General features: G+C 33.9%; 1 protein-coding gene across 1 annotated transcript; it reads left to right on the top strand.

Annotated features, from left to right (window-relative positions):
• Positions 1 to 8,274: 8,274 nt before the first annotated feature.
• On the top strand, positions 8,275 to 12,338 carry LOC133192595 (uncharacterized). Its single transcript, XM_061328585.1, has 5 exons — positions 8,275 to 8,341; positions 10,798 to 10,993; positions 11,158 to 11,246; positions 11,377 to 11,478; positions 11,635 to 12,338. The coding sequence occupies exons 1-5, from the start codon at positions 8,275 to 8,277 to the stop codon at positions 12,090 to 12,092; spliced, it is 912 nt and encodes a 303-aa protein (XP_061184569.1). The 3' UTR covers positions 12,093 to 12,338.
• The last annotated feature ends 5,923 nt before the right edge of the window (positions 12,339 to 18,261 follow it).

Consider the following 18,261-nt stretch of genomic DNA (forward strand, 5'->3'; position numbering starts at 1 on the left):
TAATATGTGTATGCATGTGCTCCATTTTTATTCACTTAGAAATGTACTTTTCAATAAATCAAGTGTAAACTTGGAAATTTACATGTGGGGATAATTTTCACTAAATACACATGTATATGTATTTAACACCATTTTAATACACTTATAGAATTCAGCACAGTGTGAAGAATCAAAGCTGACAAAACATGCATGCATACCAGTAGTGTGACACCTACTGGTATATCAGTACACTAGTTCATGTTCTTAATAGGTTCAATTACAAAGTACTTACATGTACAGGAATTTTATATGAGCCAAATGCATAAACAACATTAACAGTGCAGATCAAGTGAAATATGTGTACTTCACTGTGTATAGCGTTGTTTACATTATTTTAATAATAGTGTTATTGTCCTCAAATAAATCTCGTACATTCTTCCCTATTTAATTCATATGATATAAACATGATCCACCAACTGAACATGTATACATGTAAAATGCTTGTTTTCTGATATGTCGATATTTTTTTCTTTACATATGTGCATCTTTTACAACTTTTTTCACAAAAATTAAAAAAATCTACAATACACGAAGTCATAAAACAACAATATGGTTACCATATTGTATTGAATACTCAACTTTAAATCAATTTTAAAGCCTCCTCATTTCTTATTCTCATCAACATCAGTTCAACTTTAGATTATAAATTATCATATTTCCAGCCACCTTTTTTTTTCATTAACCGAGTTGCTAGAAACATTCAAATTGTTTCTATAGTGAACAAAGAAGAACACCAAATTTGCAATATTAATATTTTTTTTTTCAACATGACATTTCAACACTTATTTTGAACACCTAATTAGCCTTTTCTATTCCCTGCATTTGCCTTTCAATTGGGGGAAAAAAAGGATCTTATTCAATTAGAGAGCAAACTTACCTGCAAGATTTTTAGCCATCCAGATTTCACCATTTTTTGCAGCCATATATTGAAGCATGCAGAGAAAGATCGAGCAATAACCCAGAGTGAATGAAATGCTTTCTTACTCGTAATAACCCCCCAAAAAATATACAGCTGAAAGACTTAAGGGATAATGAAAAAAAAAAGAATCCCCCAGAATAATTTGCTCAATACACCAAAAATATTTCTACATTAGGCTAGCTGTGAGAAAAAATTGATTTCTCCGTAGGAAAACTGTCATTTCATGAGATTCCGATCTCAACGCTGCCATTCTATATGATATTAATGGCAAAGGTCAAATAACTCTTTTATAATTGGAAATAAAGAAAATATCAAGAGGATTAAACATCAGTAATTATACAATCACATGTGAAAATGCATTGCAAAAAGTGGCTTTTTTTTGAAGGGAGAAAAAAGATCCTCTTCTGCTTGTGCATCCATTACAGAATTATGTGCCTCAAAGAAAAGCAACCCACTGTGCCAAAATTACAAAGCAAATGAAATACAAAGTTAACTTCATGACAACATGCACCAAAGTACCAGTGCATATATTGGGTATGAATATTAAAGAAACTGTCACTTTCTTTAAACAAACTAACATGTATATACACGCAATGGTACCGTAAGTGCATTGATCTTAAGGGACATTTTTGTAAAAAGCAATAATGTTTGTTTTAATGTCCAAAGACTGTAATAAAATGATAACTAACCTCTTATACAATGTATTACATACAAACATGTACATCCACATACATGTATCAACAGCTTAATTTGAAGCAAATAAGTCATCATGGTAAATAGAATTATTTCCATTCATTGCATCAAAGTACGTACCTTTCAAAAAGAAAGATGTTTTAAAGGGGTGAATAGGGCCTCTTTACAGCACGGAAAACTAAAATGTGAAATCTTTTTTTCATGTCATGCTATGCTACTTACTAATAGTTTGGAACTTTCTTCCTCTCTAATCATGCATGCTTGTAAAACTTTAGGGGAAAAAATTTACCAGTTAAAGTTACCAACCCAGAAGACTTTCACAAATATTTTTGGCATACGTTAATGGGGTCATTTAAGAAAAAAAAAATTCTAATTGCATGAGTACTTCCTGATAGTCATTAAGGAGGAAGCTACATACTTAGTAGAAAATTTTTTATATTTACATTTGCAAATGTTTCTATTGAAAGCAATGCATAATATCCATATAAACACGGGTTCCTCACGTCATAAATGTTTGACGTAATTTCTCAGTGATGTCATAAAGGGTCGACAAACAATCAATAGATCAAACTTGTGCCACTGAGTTTGAAAAATAAAACGTTTCACATGTTAAAGATTATAATCAGGCAAATATCAAATATGAATAAGTCACAAATGTAAATATAAGTAATAAGGTATCATTTTAAAACATCTATCGGGATATAAATACGGGTTGGTACAAGATCGAATTTACCATAAAGCCCTTCAGGCTATATGGAATTTGATCTCGTGACCAACCCATATTTATATCCCGACAGATGTTTAAAAATGATACCTTATTTCTTAAATAACATCTGATTCCTATTTACATATAGTCAAACCTCAATATCTCAAACTCAGTGGGACTGAGAAAAAACTTCCAAGATATCTGAGGATTCAAGATATCAAGGGTGAAATACATAAAGAATAAGACTAAGTGGTTGGGACTTTCATCTCATTTCGACATATCTATGGTATTTGAGATATCAGTATTCAAGATACCAAAGTGCAACTGTAGATCTATTTCTTAAATACCATGTGAGAGTGTCAAATGGTTATAGTGTGACTGTCAGACAAAATCAAGATTGTAAACACGGTAAAGATTTTCACATGACTGTATATCTATAGAGATGTTTGTATAACATATTACATAACATGATACGGGATGATAAACCACTTTTCAATGAAATTTATAAATTGAAATCAAAACTGGATTTAACTGGGTCATTGTCTTATGTCTATGTGTATATATGATAATTATGAGAAAGAAATATAAGACAATTACTTTTACATATATGCATTTATCATAAATGGTACAAGAATACAATAAATTGACTAATAAAGAACACATCTTAATTCTGTTGGCACATTATAGAAACAATCATAAAAAAACACTTTCATATCATTACCAAATAATCTTAATTTGTTTCAGATAAGTTCTACGTTTTTAACTTTACCATGTTTTCATACTTGATTTTAATTAAAGTACATGCACATTTAACACTCTTGAGATTTTGTAATTATACTAATTAAACACAATTGCACCTCTAACAGTAATAAAAGTCTTTCAAACCAATGCTCTTTAAGTGTCAAAGAATGAACATTTATTAATAAGTCACTTAGTGTATTACAGGCTGAACAGACTAATCCTTACTCTGATTTATTTCACAAGTCATGTACTTTGTGAGAAAAGAACAGCTCACAAAATATTTTATACATTGAAATACCACTTTTTTCAAAACAGTTTTTCAGCTTTTATAACAATAAATTTCTTAAACAGGGCGTGACATTAACACTTGTCCATTTGTTTGTACCAGTGAAAATTTTTTGACGGACAAGTGAATATTGATGGGCATTTTGCGGATTAGAGAAGTGATTTTTCTTTTCTCTGAATATTTTTTTTAAAGTTGAAAATGAAAAATTAAAATCTATTTCTTAACTGAATTTCAATTTCTGAATCAATAACTTCATCAAAGTGCCCAGCTGTAACAACGGCATTTTTCATGAACTCATTTGTGCCAGCTACTGTAAAAGACTAGAATACACTACTAACACATATTACTGCCACATACTTTCATGGGGGGGGGGGGGGGTAATTTTCATTGTTTTCATGATATGGAGAGACCCACAAATTCATGTCCATCACAAAATATAAAATTCCATATACATAATTTATTATTACTCAAGAATTCTCCATGGTGAAATCAAATCCCCCAAAACAAACCTCAAAATTTGACCCCATGAAAATAAACGATTTCACAGTATCAACTATAAAACTACAGAACAGTTTAAAGTTGCAATTATGACCCAAATAACTTGAAGTTTAATTGCACTCACTCATCCTGGATAAATATTGATCAGAAGTGATCTAATTTCCAGTTTTCATACAGATACAGAATCGCATAAAGTGCCTAAATAGTTGACTTTGAACTTGACCAGAATTATGAACTTTGATCATGGTCGTCAAAATTGATTCAAATCAACATTCACTGTGAAGACACATTTGGTTTTGAACTTCAATCAGTTGCATGGATCTGACCGACGAAGTCTGCATTTTTAGTATCGGTAAGAAAGCCATTAAAAAAGACAAGGTTAATAATATTAAGCATTGGGAGAAGAAGGCAAATAAACACTTGATGATCATGTTGACATACATTAATTTCAACCTTTATCATGTTAATTGCTATTTTTCTATTAGGCCAGAGTTTTTTATTTTCTGTTTAACGGGAATTTTTAAGAAAAAGTCGGGTCGAGGGGATGAAATAAAATAAAAATAAAAAGTTCAAAATTTGTCGAGTTGAGACCATATAAAAAATAAAACCCAAAAATGGTATGATTTTTTTTTTTATAGAATGTTGAAAAATGAAAGAAAACACAATAAAATTTTGTTTATCATTTATTTGGATTTCAAATATGGATAAAAAGATACAACTCCTAACTATATGCATGTGTCATCCTACTGTGGTTAATTACATTTGTAAATTCTAGTATGAAAGCAAAACAATAAAATTTACAGTTTAAATTATTATACAGCAACAATAATGTTGGATACAGAAAAATCCACACTGCTTAAAAATTTATAGATGTCTTCGTTTGGTCATCTCCTACTGTATAAAATTCATAAAAGTAATGATAAAAAATGTTTTAAGCTACATATATTATGATTAAACAGAAGTTTGGAGAAAGATATGGGGTTGATAGCTAACTTGACAATGCATTCCTAGTATAGGACTAACACATTCTTGAGGTTCAGAATGGAAATTTGTCAGCTGAAATTATTTGACGAACAACAGCAGTCATCTTGGAAGTCTTCTGAACTCTTCACAAATGGTTGGGTCTCCACCAAGAAATCAAACTGCACAAAAAATGCATTGTTCCTTAAAGATACTTTATTAATATAACCAAATACATGTAGTAGTTAGAAAGTAGAAGATAAAAAACAGTATTTATATGAGATTATTTTCTTTTCTAAATGAAGATACAAAACATTTTTTAAGAGTTTTTGATAATAAAACATTTCTTATATTATAAATATAATAATTTTGGTTTTTGTTCAATTTGCATTTAAAATATTAAATTGGACAATTTGTCGACTTAATTCTTTCTATCTCTACCTTTCCACAGGATAATGGTGTGCAATTCCAATTAGCTGTCACTTGTCAGTGTTAGTTTTAAATATTCTTTTCCAATCGTAATTTTGTTGGAATCCTGACCTCATTTAATTCAACCAAGCAGACATGGACTTGTATCTAAAATATTTTAATTGTAATTTTATGTCCCTGATATAGTTAAACATAATTCATTGTACAACTAAATTTTACCGCGAATTTTACCTCAATTTGTTATGTGATCAAATTAAATATACAATGTAAACATCTTTAAAAGAAACAAAAAACGTATCAAAAAATGTTAACCATCGAACAATTTTAACAGAAAGTTTATTAAGACGTCAAAAAACTTACCCCCAACTCTTTAGACACAAGATGGTTCAGTGTGCATCTAGTGTATTTAGGTTGTTGATGCATTCATTCCGATTTCAGAATCTTTTTTCTCTTTATCGTCAATGGATTTAATATTACTATCTCGTCATTTTTATCTATAAATGTCTCGAAATGGCATTTTTGCTTGTTGATCTGTTGATAGAACCCGCGAAAAGTGCGATAAACTAGTTCTTTAAACTGGTTACCATATCATAATCAGCAAGACGCTCGTACAAGAATTTGATTAACGTAAGCTATGTCAAACGTTTACATGATTTATTAAAATTATGGTGTACAACAAACCCGATTTTATTTCAAACCGTCAATAAATGACACAGTCGGCGGGTATTTTAAAAATAAAAGTGAGATGGACCTCTTTTATTTTTTTTCGGTATTTTGAAAAAATTGGGTCGGCGCTTCCCGTTAAACAGAAAATAAGAAAACTCTAGCCTTATTATTAAATTTAGCATCAATTGCTTATGTAGGACAGAATGATACAATTATAGTTTCATAACTTAATTGCTATATGTGTCAAAAATTAAAACAGACTCAGGGAATATAAAATAGACTCTAATTTGATTACAAATTAAATGTATTTTCAAGTTGTCCAATAGTTCTTTTTTGAAAACTTTTTGGACAAGTAAAAATTATGTTCAGACTAGTAAATTTCCCATGCCACTTGTCTGCAAGGACAAGTAAGAAAAAACATTAATGTCCTATCAAAATAAATTAATATATCACAAATATTTTTGTGGAGTCTTTTTGCATCCGTGCATGTACTGATCCTGAATCTCTCTTGCTTCTAACATTTATTAAATTACATCAAAATAAAAATATGCCAAGTGGAACACTTCAAATAGGTGGGGGTTGGGGGTCATGTGATGGATGAAAATCTTTAAAAAAAATTAACTTCATGTATATGGGCTAAATGTTCGGAAAATATTATATTATTAACCCTATGCAAAAACCTTTCCAATATTATATAATATATACATGCATTTTGGCACACCATAAATTTCTCAACCCGGAATATAAAACCAAAGGCTGGTAAAGCTGTGAAAGTATTACAATGCATAACTAAATGATACACAACCCCTTCTTGTTCATGCAACAAAGGAAAGGCAAATGGCTAAAACCATACAAACTAAATTTGTCGTGTTACATTCAGCATGTTCTGCAGTGCCCCATTCACTGATATTTGAGAGATGTTTACATTTATATATGTATCTTTTTGGGGGAAGTAAGAGTGATTATCCCCTCCTAAATTTATCAGAAATACCTTAGACGTTGTTAGATTTGTTGTAGGCCTATAGGTCTGTTGGTGACAGTCTACTAGTACTAGCCGGCCCAGTGGTAACTTGTATTTTACGTAAAACTAACACGTAAATAACGACATACTTTAGGAGTAAAAGCGGTACAAAGCTTACAAGTCTTTACAACTGACCATGATTCACTAGAGAGTTGTAACTAAAACCACACCTACCATATTTCTGCACCACCCGATGTTTACAAAGTTCTGTACTTGATCGTGATTTACCACCTGTTGAATTTCCTGTTTAATTTTTCCACCTCCACTTACAAAAGAGTGTTTCCGCGGGAAATTTGATTTTTTGATAATCCAAGCATTTTTCTGTACCCGAGCTGATGACACATTAAATAAAGAAATTGGTCACATATATATTTGTAAAGAAGATTTTTTATATTAAATCTTGTCAACATAATTCAATAACACCGTTATATACAGAGAAAGGGGTAAAGGATGCCGTAGCCTAGTGGTTGTGCCACTAGGTCAGGGTTGTATTCCTGGTCCCGGAGCCATTTTTATCCCAAATGTAAAGCTACCCCCCCCCCCTCCCAAGAGACTCAAGGTCCTTTAGATTTTCATAAATAATTCATCTTTTTACACATAATATATTTGGGTGCATATTTGTCAAAGGCGGATCCACTGAGGACCGGCGCGCCGGGCGCAGCTCCCCCCCCCCCCTTTTGAATTTTTTGTATGTAGAACTTATATGTCCATTATCCTAAAATCAATGAAAAAACATCTCTTATTTGTATGAATTCGTCAGCTTCAGGGGGCTTCGCCCCCGGACACCCACCAGGGCTTTGCCCTAGACCCAATGGGTGCTTCAATGCAGCCCCAGACCCCCCCCCCCCCCCCCCTTGCCTTCTACTCCCCCCCCCCCCCGTTATGAAATTCCTGGATCTGCCACTGTTTGTGATATAATTCATACCACTAGGTCCGAAAATTTGCCTACAAAATATTTTATTTAAAAATTAAAATCCTATCCAACTATTACTACTGATAAAACAACTAACGTCAGTTAAGGAAATAGTTGACTAAACATAAAAATGGACAGCAGAACTGTAAATATGGCAATGTAAACGTTGGTGTATTTTTCGAGACTTTTGTGATGAGTTAGGTTTCGCAAAATTTATGCAATGATTTTGAAAAGATAAATAACAGACCAACACATTTTCTGAAAAAAAAAAATAAACTCATGCACACGTTCTGTTACATAGATATCGCGAAATTTTATCCCTTGAAAATATGAAAGTTTTGCTATTCTCATTTAGCCGTATTTTAACGTCGATTTGACGTCATAATGACGTCATGTTTTCAAAATGGCTAAATTGTCGATAGTTACTCCTATTCTAAATTTTATTATTTTGTTATTCCAGCGTGAAACAGGTATGTAATGTCTTGTGTTTTTAATTTTCTTTACCGGTATGATTTTACTTTCCAACTTGAGAAAGCTGTTTTAAAAAAGACCTATACAATTTCATTGAATTTAAATTTTTTACATTGTAATAGACATTTTCATTGAGGCACTTGATAAATAAAAAATCGAGACTATATACATGTAATAGTAATGTTATTATTATATGGACTTTTTTCTCTAATTTATGGAGAGAAGCATCCTCACAACGTCAAGGATCCTGAGTCAACACGTTGCCGTTGGGCCCCTGGCAGATTTCATTCGATATCTTCGGGCCTGCTTCTCCCGGTGAGAAGTAGACAGATAATGTAAATAGAAAGGAATTTCTTGACACTAAGATGTACGTGTTACGCATGGTTTATCACCGAAAGATGATTGGTTGAGAGATAAGAAAAACAATCAAGATTTGTTATATTTTCCCGAGACACGTCGCTGCAGTCAGCCCGCAAGATATCGACTGAAATTTGTCAGGGGTCCAACGGCAACGTGTTGACTCAGAACCCCTAACGTTGTGAGGAGGAGGGGGGTGTAAAACGTCGAGTACCCGTGATAGTTTACCACTTTTTTTCACCGAGTTACTGTGTCCGGATTCTACTTAGTAGCTCTAAAGAATTGATTTGTTTCAGTCGGAAAAATTAAAACAAAAATATTTAAAATCCTGTCCTATTCGTGAAATAAATTCCGTATCCAACAACAAAACATTGAATATCCTTTTTATTTTTGTGATGGGAAAACTGAAATAACGTCAAATTCCCTTTAGGCCCTACCGCATCGTAAAGCGCACCGAGTCTTTTCATGAAAAACGATGATAATTCTCACCATAAAGTAGATTTTAAAAATTGAAAAACGTACAGTGAAAGTAAATAATTGGCATTATGTACATTTTATTAATGCACATGTAATTAATACGTGGATACAGAGAGCACTGGCGGACTTAGAGGGGGCCAGCCCCCCACCCAAAAATATATAAAAGATTAAAAAATCAATAATTATACATAATTTTGCTAAAACAAGTCAAAAAACTGTTCCATAAACTTCTAAAACCTGCGAAATTCCGGGGACTCCCCCCCCCCGGCCCCCACTCAAGACCCCCAACTAGTTGCCCCCTCCCTTTTTCAAGAATCCTAGATCCGCCACTGGAGTACAGTAGATTATAAAATGTAAACGACGAAATTATGGTCTCTGTTGAGGTTTATTGGCCCTCTGATAAGAGAGATAACTCTCCCTGGGATAACTGACTATTGTTAATTCCTTTGTAAAATAATCAAGATTTAGCCCCATAATTTATGCTAAAAATGTGTCCAATTATTAATTAGACTTCTGTTAGAAAATAATCAACCAAATTTTATGCGTGAACATGGGGCTGATAAGAATTAATTTTATATACATGTACATGGTAGGCTGTTCGTGTTGGTATCGATTATAATGTAATGATTTTCTCTTTTTATGCCCCAAAGATTAGGGAGTATATAGTTTTTGCCCTGTCCATCTGTCTGTCTGTCTGTTTGTTTGTCCGCAAAAACTTTAACATTGCCCATAACTTTTGATTGGCTGGAGCTATGGTTTTCATATTTCAGATGTGTATTCCTTGTGACAAGATCTTTCTTTGGGTACCATCATATTTGACCTTTTGGCCTTGACTTTGGGGTTTAACCTAGTTTTGCAAAATTTTACCCAACTTAAACCTTGGCAATAACTTTTGAACAATTGTGCTAGGGTTTTCATACTTTACATATCATATGTAATCCTTGTAACAAGACCTTCCTTTGGATACCAACAACTTTGACCGTTTGACCTTCTTTTAAAAAAACTTTGCCATTGGCAATAACTTTTGAACGGTAGGTTCTATGGCTTTCATACTTCACTTATGTAATCCTTGTGACAAGACCTTCATATGGATACCAACAACTTTGACCCTTTGACCTTGACCTTGGAGTTTGACCTACATTTGGAAAACATTTTAATTTTGACCATAACTTCTGAACAGTTGGTGCTAGGGCTTTCATACTTCACACATGTAATCCTTGTGACAAGAACTTCCTCTGGATACCAACAACTTTGACCCTTTGACCTTGACCTAGGAGTGTAACTTTAACCTTGGCCATAACATTTGAACGATTGGTGCTATGGATTTCATATTTCACATGTGTATTTCTTGATAAGGCATTTCCTTAGGCACCATTAATTTTGACCATTTGACCTTGACCTTTAACCTTCTCCATATCTATTAAAGTGTTGCTGCTGAGGCTTTCATATTTTACGGGTATATTCCTCGAGACAAGACCTTACTTTGGGTAACAACATATTTGATTTGAATTTGAAAAAGTTTAACCTTCGCTATAAGTTGCCATGTATTTCACAAACACATCTTGTTTTTTATTTGAATGAAGAGAACTTCTATATTTATTATAAGATTTTTTGATTTCAGTATCCCTATGTAGTATTCCTCTTATCTGGCAAAATAGAACGTTTCTGGTTGCACAATTTTCGAATGGTAGCTTAAATAAAACCACTTCCACAAATGCTACATTCAGAGGTACCACCGCAGTCTGGGGAGATGATGAGGGAAATTCCAGTCTGTGGACATGTCACTATATTGATGAAAGTAGCATTGTATTAAGAAGGTAAACAATGCTTTAGAAGGTACAATCTTTCGGGAATATGGGAAGGGGGGAGTCACCTTTTTTTCATTTGTAAAAAACGTGGATATAATTCATAAGTTCTCTGAAGTGTTCTTTGTTCGCAAAGTGAATGTTACTAACGCGTTTTTGGGGGGTTGATTTTACAGCAAACTAAAGAATGACAGCAATGAAGCTTTCCAGTGTTTGCTGTACAAAACAGTAAACGAATCTCTGACTTATTATCAAACATTATCAGGTACATTATATTTCTAAAATTTGGTTTTCAAAATACAATAAATATCAAATGAAATAATTCCTACAGAATTCAGAGAGTATAACTACCAAATAAATTGATTCTATAATAATTAAGATTTTCGATATTTCAGTAAACGACAGCCAATATATTATATTTCCGCAAACATACAACCCTTCGGTTTGTGAGGTATGCAGTGGCACCAAGACAGAACTTTATGTTATGTTCTTGAAAGGTAAAAAGTGTTCATGGGGTGATAATTTGCAAAAAACAACATCTTTAATTCTTTTTATAACACATGATCATTATTTTGGCTTTTTTTCACAGTATTTATACCGTTTTCTGAGTAGTTTGATTAAAAAGGGAGTACTTTTTTGGTACTTATTTTCAGAAAACTTGACCTGTGGATGTGTCCCAGATTGTAACGATATTTTGTTTATAAACCCGTGCAGGAGTCTCGAGAATACCGCAAACAAATGTGACTCTGAAATGGTATCACCAACAAGTGAAACAAGTGATGCAAATTCATCCTGGTCACGGCACCAAACTTCGCTGAATTCAGAAAATTTAACAACAAGCTATGCAGAGGTAACTTGGTCATGGCAACAATCCTCGCCAAGTGCAATGGATAATAACCAAGGACAAAATTCAGGAAATAAAAAGGACAGACTTGGTGTCCTGATAACTCATCATGGAGCTTACATTGGATATGGATTGTCCGGACTATTGTTTTTTGTTACTTGTATGGCCTGGGTTTGTCGGTGTTTTCGACTTGCCAAGCAGTCTTACGAAAAGAGACGAATAAGGAAAAACAAAGTTCACGTTATTCCGGTACAGGAAAAGAACTAGTAAAAATTGTTTCCAAGATATACATTTTATATGAAAATTTAATTTTTGACAACTTTTCAAATAAAGCAATAAATGCACCCCCCCCTCTCTCTCTCTTATTATTTGGAGAGGGGTTTATAAAAATAAAAAGAAGAAAATACTAGACAATTTGAGACAAAATTTTGACAATAAGAATTTTGAAAAAGCAACTTTTGTCATGCAGTGGTCGTGCAGTAAATTTACCATTTTCATACTATCAATACGCAATCGTAATGTTTGGAAAATCTATACAGATCACAAAATCAATGTTTTAAACATATAAAATATATACTTGCGCTTGTGTGTTTTTGCTTGCATGTATGTGTGTGTGTTTTGGGAGGGGGGCACCCGAAAAATGAAATAAATTCGATCAAGTTGATCATGTTACTGTAGTAATCTCATTGTTTGTTTTAATACTCTTGCATATATAACTTTTAATTGCATTGATTGACTTTTGTACAACATTTTGTGTAATTGGAAAAGAATTTACATGTTTATATCCCTAATCCAAATTTAATGACTATAGCAAAGGTACATTTTGATGGGGAGGGGAGGGGGAGTCCAAAGTATTTAATAAGGTCAGGGTTGGGTATGTTAAAGGTATTTGTTTTCGGGCTGTTATTGTAAGCTATTGAAATGTCAGGGCCGTTTATCGAGCAAAAAAGAAAGTTATACAGAGATTAACGCAAAGAAGCTATTTTTATAAGTATCGACTCAGCGTTTCTCGGAGACTCCCAACTTTCTATCTCATACAACGGTTCATAAAAATGGGCAATGAACAATCCTTGCATTGCAAGGTTTTGTTTTTGTTTTTTACCAAAGACACAGGCAAATTAATCATTTAGTGCAAGTAGTGGTCCTCTAAATGACTGAGCTAAAACGCTGTAAATAATTCAATATAATATTTTTTTTATCGTCAACATCCCTTATTTATGTAGCAATATATCATTATCACCTGGATATCGAGTTAGTCTCCCATTTGATTCGACACAAAAGAGCATGCTCTACATCAAATAATTTCTAGAGCGAGACAAGCTATTGACAAATAAGTTGATGATACAAGGATCTAAACAGTTTCGTTTAAAGTCAACATTTCGCAAATCCTATGGCCGATATACTGACCTTGTTAGCAAATACAATATGCCGTTAAGTCGAATATTGACTGACGTCTTTCTTATACATTGTTAGGCCATTATTTTCAAACTGAATCTAGAATTTTTCCGGTCCCAATCATGTCAAGGAGCACACGGCTGGTGTGACCGATCAGCAAGGGATGCCTACTCCTCCATGACACCTGGCACCGGGGCCATATAACTTAGATGAGCTCACTTTTGATCTCAATCTCACTTTTGTAAAAGGAATATATAATGGAAAAGTGAGACTGAGATCAAAAGTGAGCTCATCTAAGATTTATGGCCCCCAGAGCGTGGTCCCACCTCTGATGTTTTTAGAGGACCACCTTTGCTCTGCTCATAATTTATATTGTTTCAATGGACTTTTGTGCTTGACTACTGTTCGTTATCTTCATATTTCATGCAATAGAAAAATTATTCAATTTGTAGATTGGGTTTTTGTCTTGTTCAACCCTCAACCCCCCAACCCCCTTGCACGAGCAGGCCATCTCTAAGCCCAAACTCTGCTAAAATACTACATGCATAGAAATTTTCACCACCGTTTTGTTTTCGCCTTTGTAGCAAATCCAATGTACATGTACATTTTTTTCTAGATCAGGTCAACCCTGAAGAACACCTTGACCAAAATTTGAAGATGAAAAAAGGTCTTTCTATCTAATGGTCAATCACATCCTCCAACCTTAAGATTGGTTTACACACTAAATGATACTTTGGACATTAAAGCTGAACATATGTGTAAATTATTTGATAATACTCTCTCCCGTTATTCCAGTTTGTCTTTAGTTTCACCGTAAATAGAAAGGCAGCCATGAGTTTAAATCTTGTATCATGCTGTAAATTTTAAATTGACTGATTGGAAGCAACTTAAAAAATTTACAACACACAAAAAAGTCACAATATTTTTAGCTCACCTGAGCTGAAAGCTCAAGTGAGCTTTTCTGATCACCAGTTGTCCGTCGTCTGTCCGTCTATCCGTCCGTCTGTTAACTTTTCACATTTTCAACTTCTTCTCAAGAACCACTAGGCCAATTTCAACCAAAGTTGGTACAAAGCATCCTTGCGTAAAGGGGAGTTTCAATTGTTAAAATGAAGGGCCAAGCCCCCTTCCAAGGGGGAGATAATCAAGAAAAGACAAAAATAGGATGGGTCATTAAAAAATCTTCTTCACAAGAACCACTGGGCCAGAAAAACTGAAACTTATGTGGAAGCATCCTGGGGTAGTGTAGATTCTAAATTGTTCAAATCATGACCCCGGGGGTAGGGCGGGGCTGTAATAGGGAATCCAAGTTTTACATTGAAATATGTAAAAAAAAAAAAAAAAAAAAAAAAAAAAAAAAAAAAAAAAAAATTTAAAAATCTTCTCAAGAACCACTGGGCCAGAAAAACTGAAACTTATATGGAAGCATCCTGGGGTAGTGTAGATTCTACATTGTTCAAATCATGACCCTCCGGGGGAAGGGAGGGGCCGTAATAGGGAATCCAATTTTCACATTGAAATATGTAGAAAAATTGTTTAAAAATCTTCTCAAGAACCTCTGGGCCAGAAAAACTGAAACTTAAGTGGAGGCATTCTGGGGTAGTGTAGATTCTAAATTATTCAAATTATGACCCCTGGGGAAGGGCGGGGCCACAATAGGTATTACAAGTGAGAAATCAGGTGAAGAACAGGAGGGCAAAAGTTACTCAGGTGAGCGTTTTGGCCCATGGGCCTCTTGTCATACCTCCATCTATTCAATTCAAAATTTACTTGACATGAGCATTTCGGAACCGTTTCTTTGTCAGTCAAATGCTTGACACTACATACAGAAAATTTAAATTCCACACAAGTTTATAAGCAGGCGTGATATGAGTGAAATATTCTTAGCTCCACATGCCAAGAGGAAAATAATACACATGTACATGTTTCCAAAGTTTCCTATCATTTTTGCCTCTTTTCTGTATTATTCTGTAAATTGACAATGTCATAATTCTTGAAAATAAATATATAAATAAATGAAAGAAAGTAATGATTTCAAGATGTTATCATGATTATACTGTTTCTGAAAACGTAGCGAAACATATACGTAGCTACATGGCTTCATACATCATTACGTATATATTTTTTCTAATTCTGGTTAATAAAACGTACTCAGCGCATAGTGTATGTGCAATCAGTTTAATTTTCAAAAGTACAAATGAATTAATAATAAAGTAAGCCCGTAGGAAGTAATTTTAGTTACTTAGTTACCCAAAGAAAGGTCTTGGCACAAGGAATACACATGTGAAACTTGAAAGCATAGCTCCAACCAATCAAAAGTTATGGGCAATGTTTAAGTTTTTGCGGACAAACAGACATACAGATAGACAGACAGACAGGGCAAAACTATATACCCCCGAATCTTCGATACGGGGGCATAAAAATTGTTGGTACCCATGCAATGGAAAAACGTGTCACAAGGAATACACGTGTAATATGAAAGCCCTGTATAACTCCAAATATTCAAAAGTTATGGCCAAGGTTATTTTTATGCCCCCGTATCGAAGATTTGGGGGTATATAGTTTTTGCCCTGTCCGTCCGTCTGTCTGTTTGTCCGCAAAAACTTTAACATTGCCCATAACTTTTCATTGGTTGGAGCTATGTCTTTCATATTTCATATGTGTATTCCTTGTGACAAGACTTTTTGACCTTGACCTTGGAGTTTGACCAAGTTTTACAAAATTTTCCCCAACTTTAACCTTGGCCATAACTTTTGAACAATTGGTGCTAGGGCTTTCATACTTCACAAGTATAATCCTTATAACAAGACCTTTCTTTGGATACCAACAACTTTGACCTTTTGACCTTGACCTTGGAGCTTGACCTACTTTTGAAAAACTTTAACATTGGCCATAACTTTTGAACAGTTGGTGCTAAGGCTTTCATACTTCACATGTGTAATCCTTGTGACATGACCTTTCTTTGGATACCAACAACTTTGACCCTTTGACCTTGTCCTTGGAGTTTGACCTACTTTTGAAAAACTTTAACATTGGCCATAACTTTTGAACGGTTGGTGCTAAGGCTTTCATACTTCACATGTGTAATCCTTGTGACATGACCTTTCTTTGGATACCAACAACTTTGACCCTTTGACCTTGACCTTGGAGTTTGACCTACTTTTGGAAAACTTTAACATTGGCCATAACTTTTGATGGTTAGTGCTAGGGCTTTCATACTTCACATATGTAATCCTTGTGACAAGACCTTCCATTGGATTCCAACAACTTTGACCCTACCTTGACCTTGGAGTTTGACCTACTTTTGGAAAACTTTAACCTTGGCCATAACTTTTGAACCGCTGATGCTAGGGCTTTCATACTTCAGTAATCACATTTGTAATCCTTGTGACAATCCTTCCTTTGGATACCAACAGCTTTAGCACTTTGACCTTGACCTTGGAGTTTGACCTACTTTTGGAAAACTTTAAACTTGGTCATAACTTTTGAATGATTGGTGCTTCGGCTTTCATATTTCACCTCTGTATTTCTTGGGAGAAGGCCTTTCCTTGGGCACCATCAATTTTGACCATTTGACCTTTACCTTGATGTTTGACATACTTTAAAAAAAAACATTAACCTTTTCCATATCTATTCAATGGTTGCTGCTGGGGCTTTCATATTTCACAGGTATATTCCTCGAGACAAGACCTTACTTTGGGTACCAACATATTTGATTTGCATTTGAGAAAGTTTAACCTTTGCTATAAGTTGCCATACAGGGGCATCAGTGTTTCACAAACACATCTTGTTTTTTTAAAGTGGGTCAAACACCAAGGTCAAAAGTTCAGAAATATTTTTACCCAAGGAAAGGTCCTGTCAAAAGGAATACATACACATGTGTAATATGAAAACCCTATCACTAACCATTCAGAAGTTATGGACAAGGTTAACGTATGGTAAAATTTTGCAAAAATGGGTCAAACTCCAAGGGTTAAGGTCAAGAGGTCATATATGTTGGTATCCAAAGAAAGGTATTGCCACATGGAATACATATGTGAAATACGAAAGCCATAAAGCTCTAACCAATCAAAAGTTATGGGTAATGTGGGTGTTTTCGGGGTCAAACAGTCAGACAGACGAACGGATAGAGCTAAAACGATATGCTCCCGAATCTTTGAGTACGGGGTCAAGTTGCTAAGAAAATATTCATTCTAAAACCTTTCAATTCGGAATCAGCTAGTTCAACCGTCGAACTTTCTGAGTTCAAGCGTCTGACAAACATCGAGTCAGCAAGTTCTCTTTCGATCCAAACAAAAACATCATCTGCACTGAATTAGGTAAATTATAGATATTGCAAATTAAGATTCGTTGTACGTGGATACTCCTTAAAAAATAGAGATAAGATTCAAAACCTATCATGTAAATAGAGGTATTGCTAAATAAACGTATTTAAATATGAATAGGTGCACAGCACTAAAAAATAATAGAGTTGTTTTGCGTTGCTAAGAAGGCGCACTTGCGAAGTTGCGTTCTTTTTTCATCATTTCTGTGTAGGGTAAGTGCATATATGTGTGCCATTTTCCAAATGACTGGTTTTATGAATACAATTCATATATATTTTTTTAAACTTTATCATCATTATAATGTTCACCTTCATTTAATTCAAATTAAAAAAAAAAGTTTTAAATAATCTGTATCAAGATTTAAAAATCGTGTTATGAAAAGATTGATATTGTGTGTAGAACAGATTTAACATAATTTTTAAAATTTAAAATTTTTTGTTTTTATAATCTGGTCATGGAGTGGATTACAACATGAGAGAGAGAGTGGGGGGGGGGGGGGGTAAATTACAATGGGAGATAGAGGTTGGGAATTTGTCTTTTCTCCATTGATGTGGTAAACTTTACTTGAAAGAAATTTCTAAGATCTCAAATAAAAGAATTAAAAAAAAACACCATTGAAAATCTGTATGTTTTGAACATGTGAATTTAAATGATTTTAACTTTAATGCACATAATGGTCAACTTGGTCCTTTATCAATTAAGAAAAAAAAAATGAG

Source organism: Saccostrea echinata, unplaced genomic scaffold (assembly GCF_033153115.1).
Source record: "Saccostrea echinata isolate AGI-Se365-2 ecotype Australia unplaced genomic scaffold, CSIRO_AGI_Sech_v1 ptg000025l, whole genome shotgun sequence".
In the NCBI taxonomy this organism is placed as follows: domain Eukaryota; kingdom Metazoa; phylum Mollusca; class Bivalvia; order Ostreida; family Ostreidae; genus Saccostrea; species Saccostrea echinata.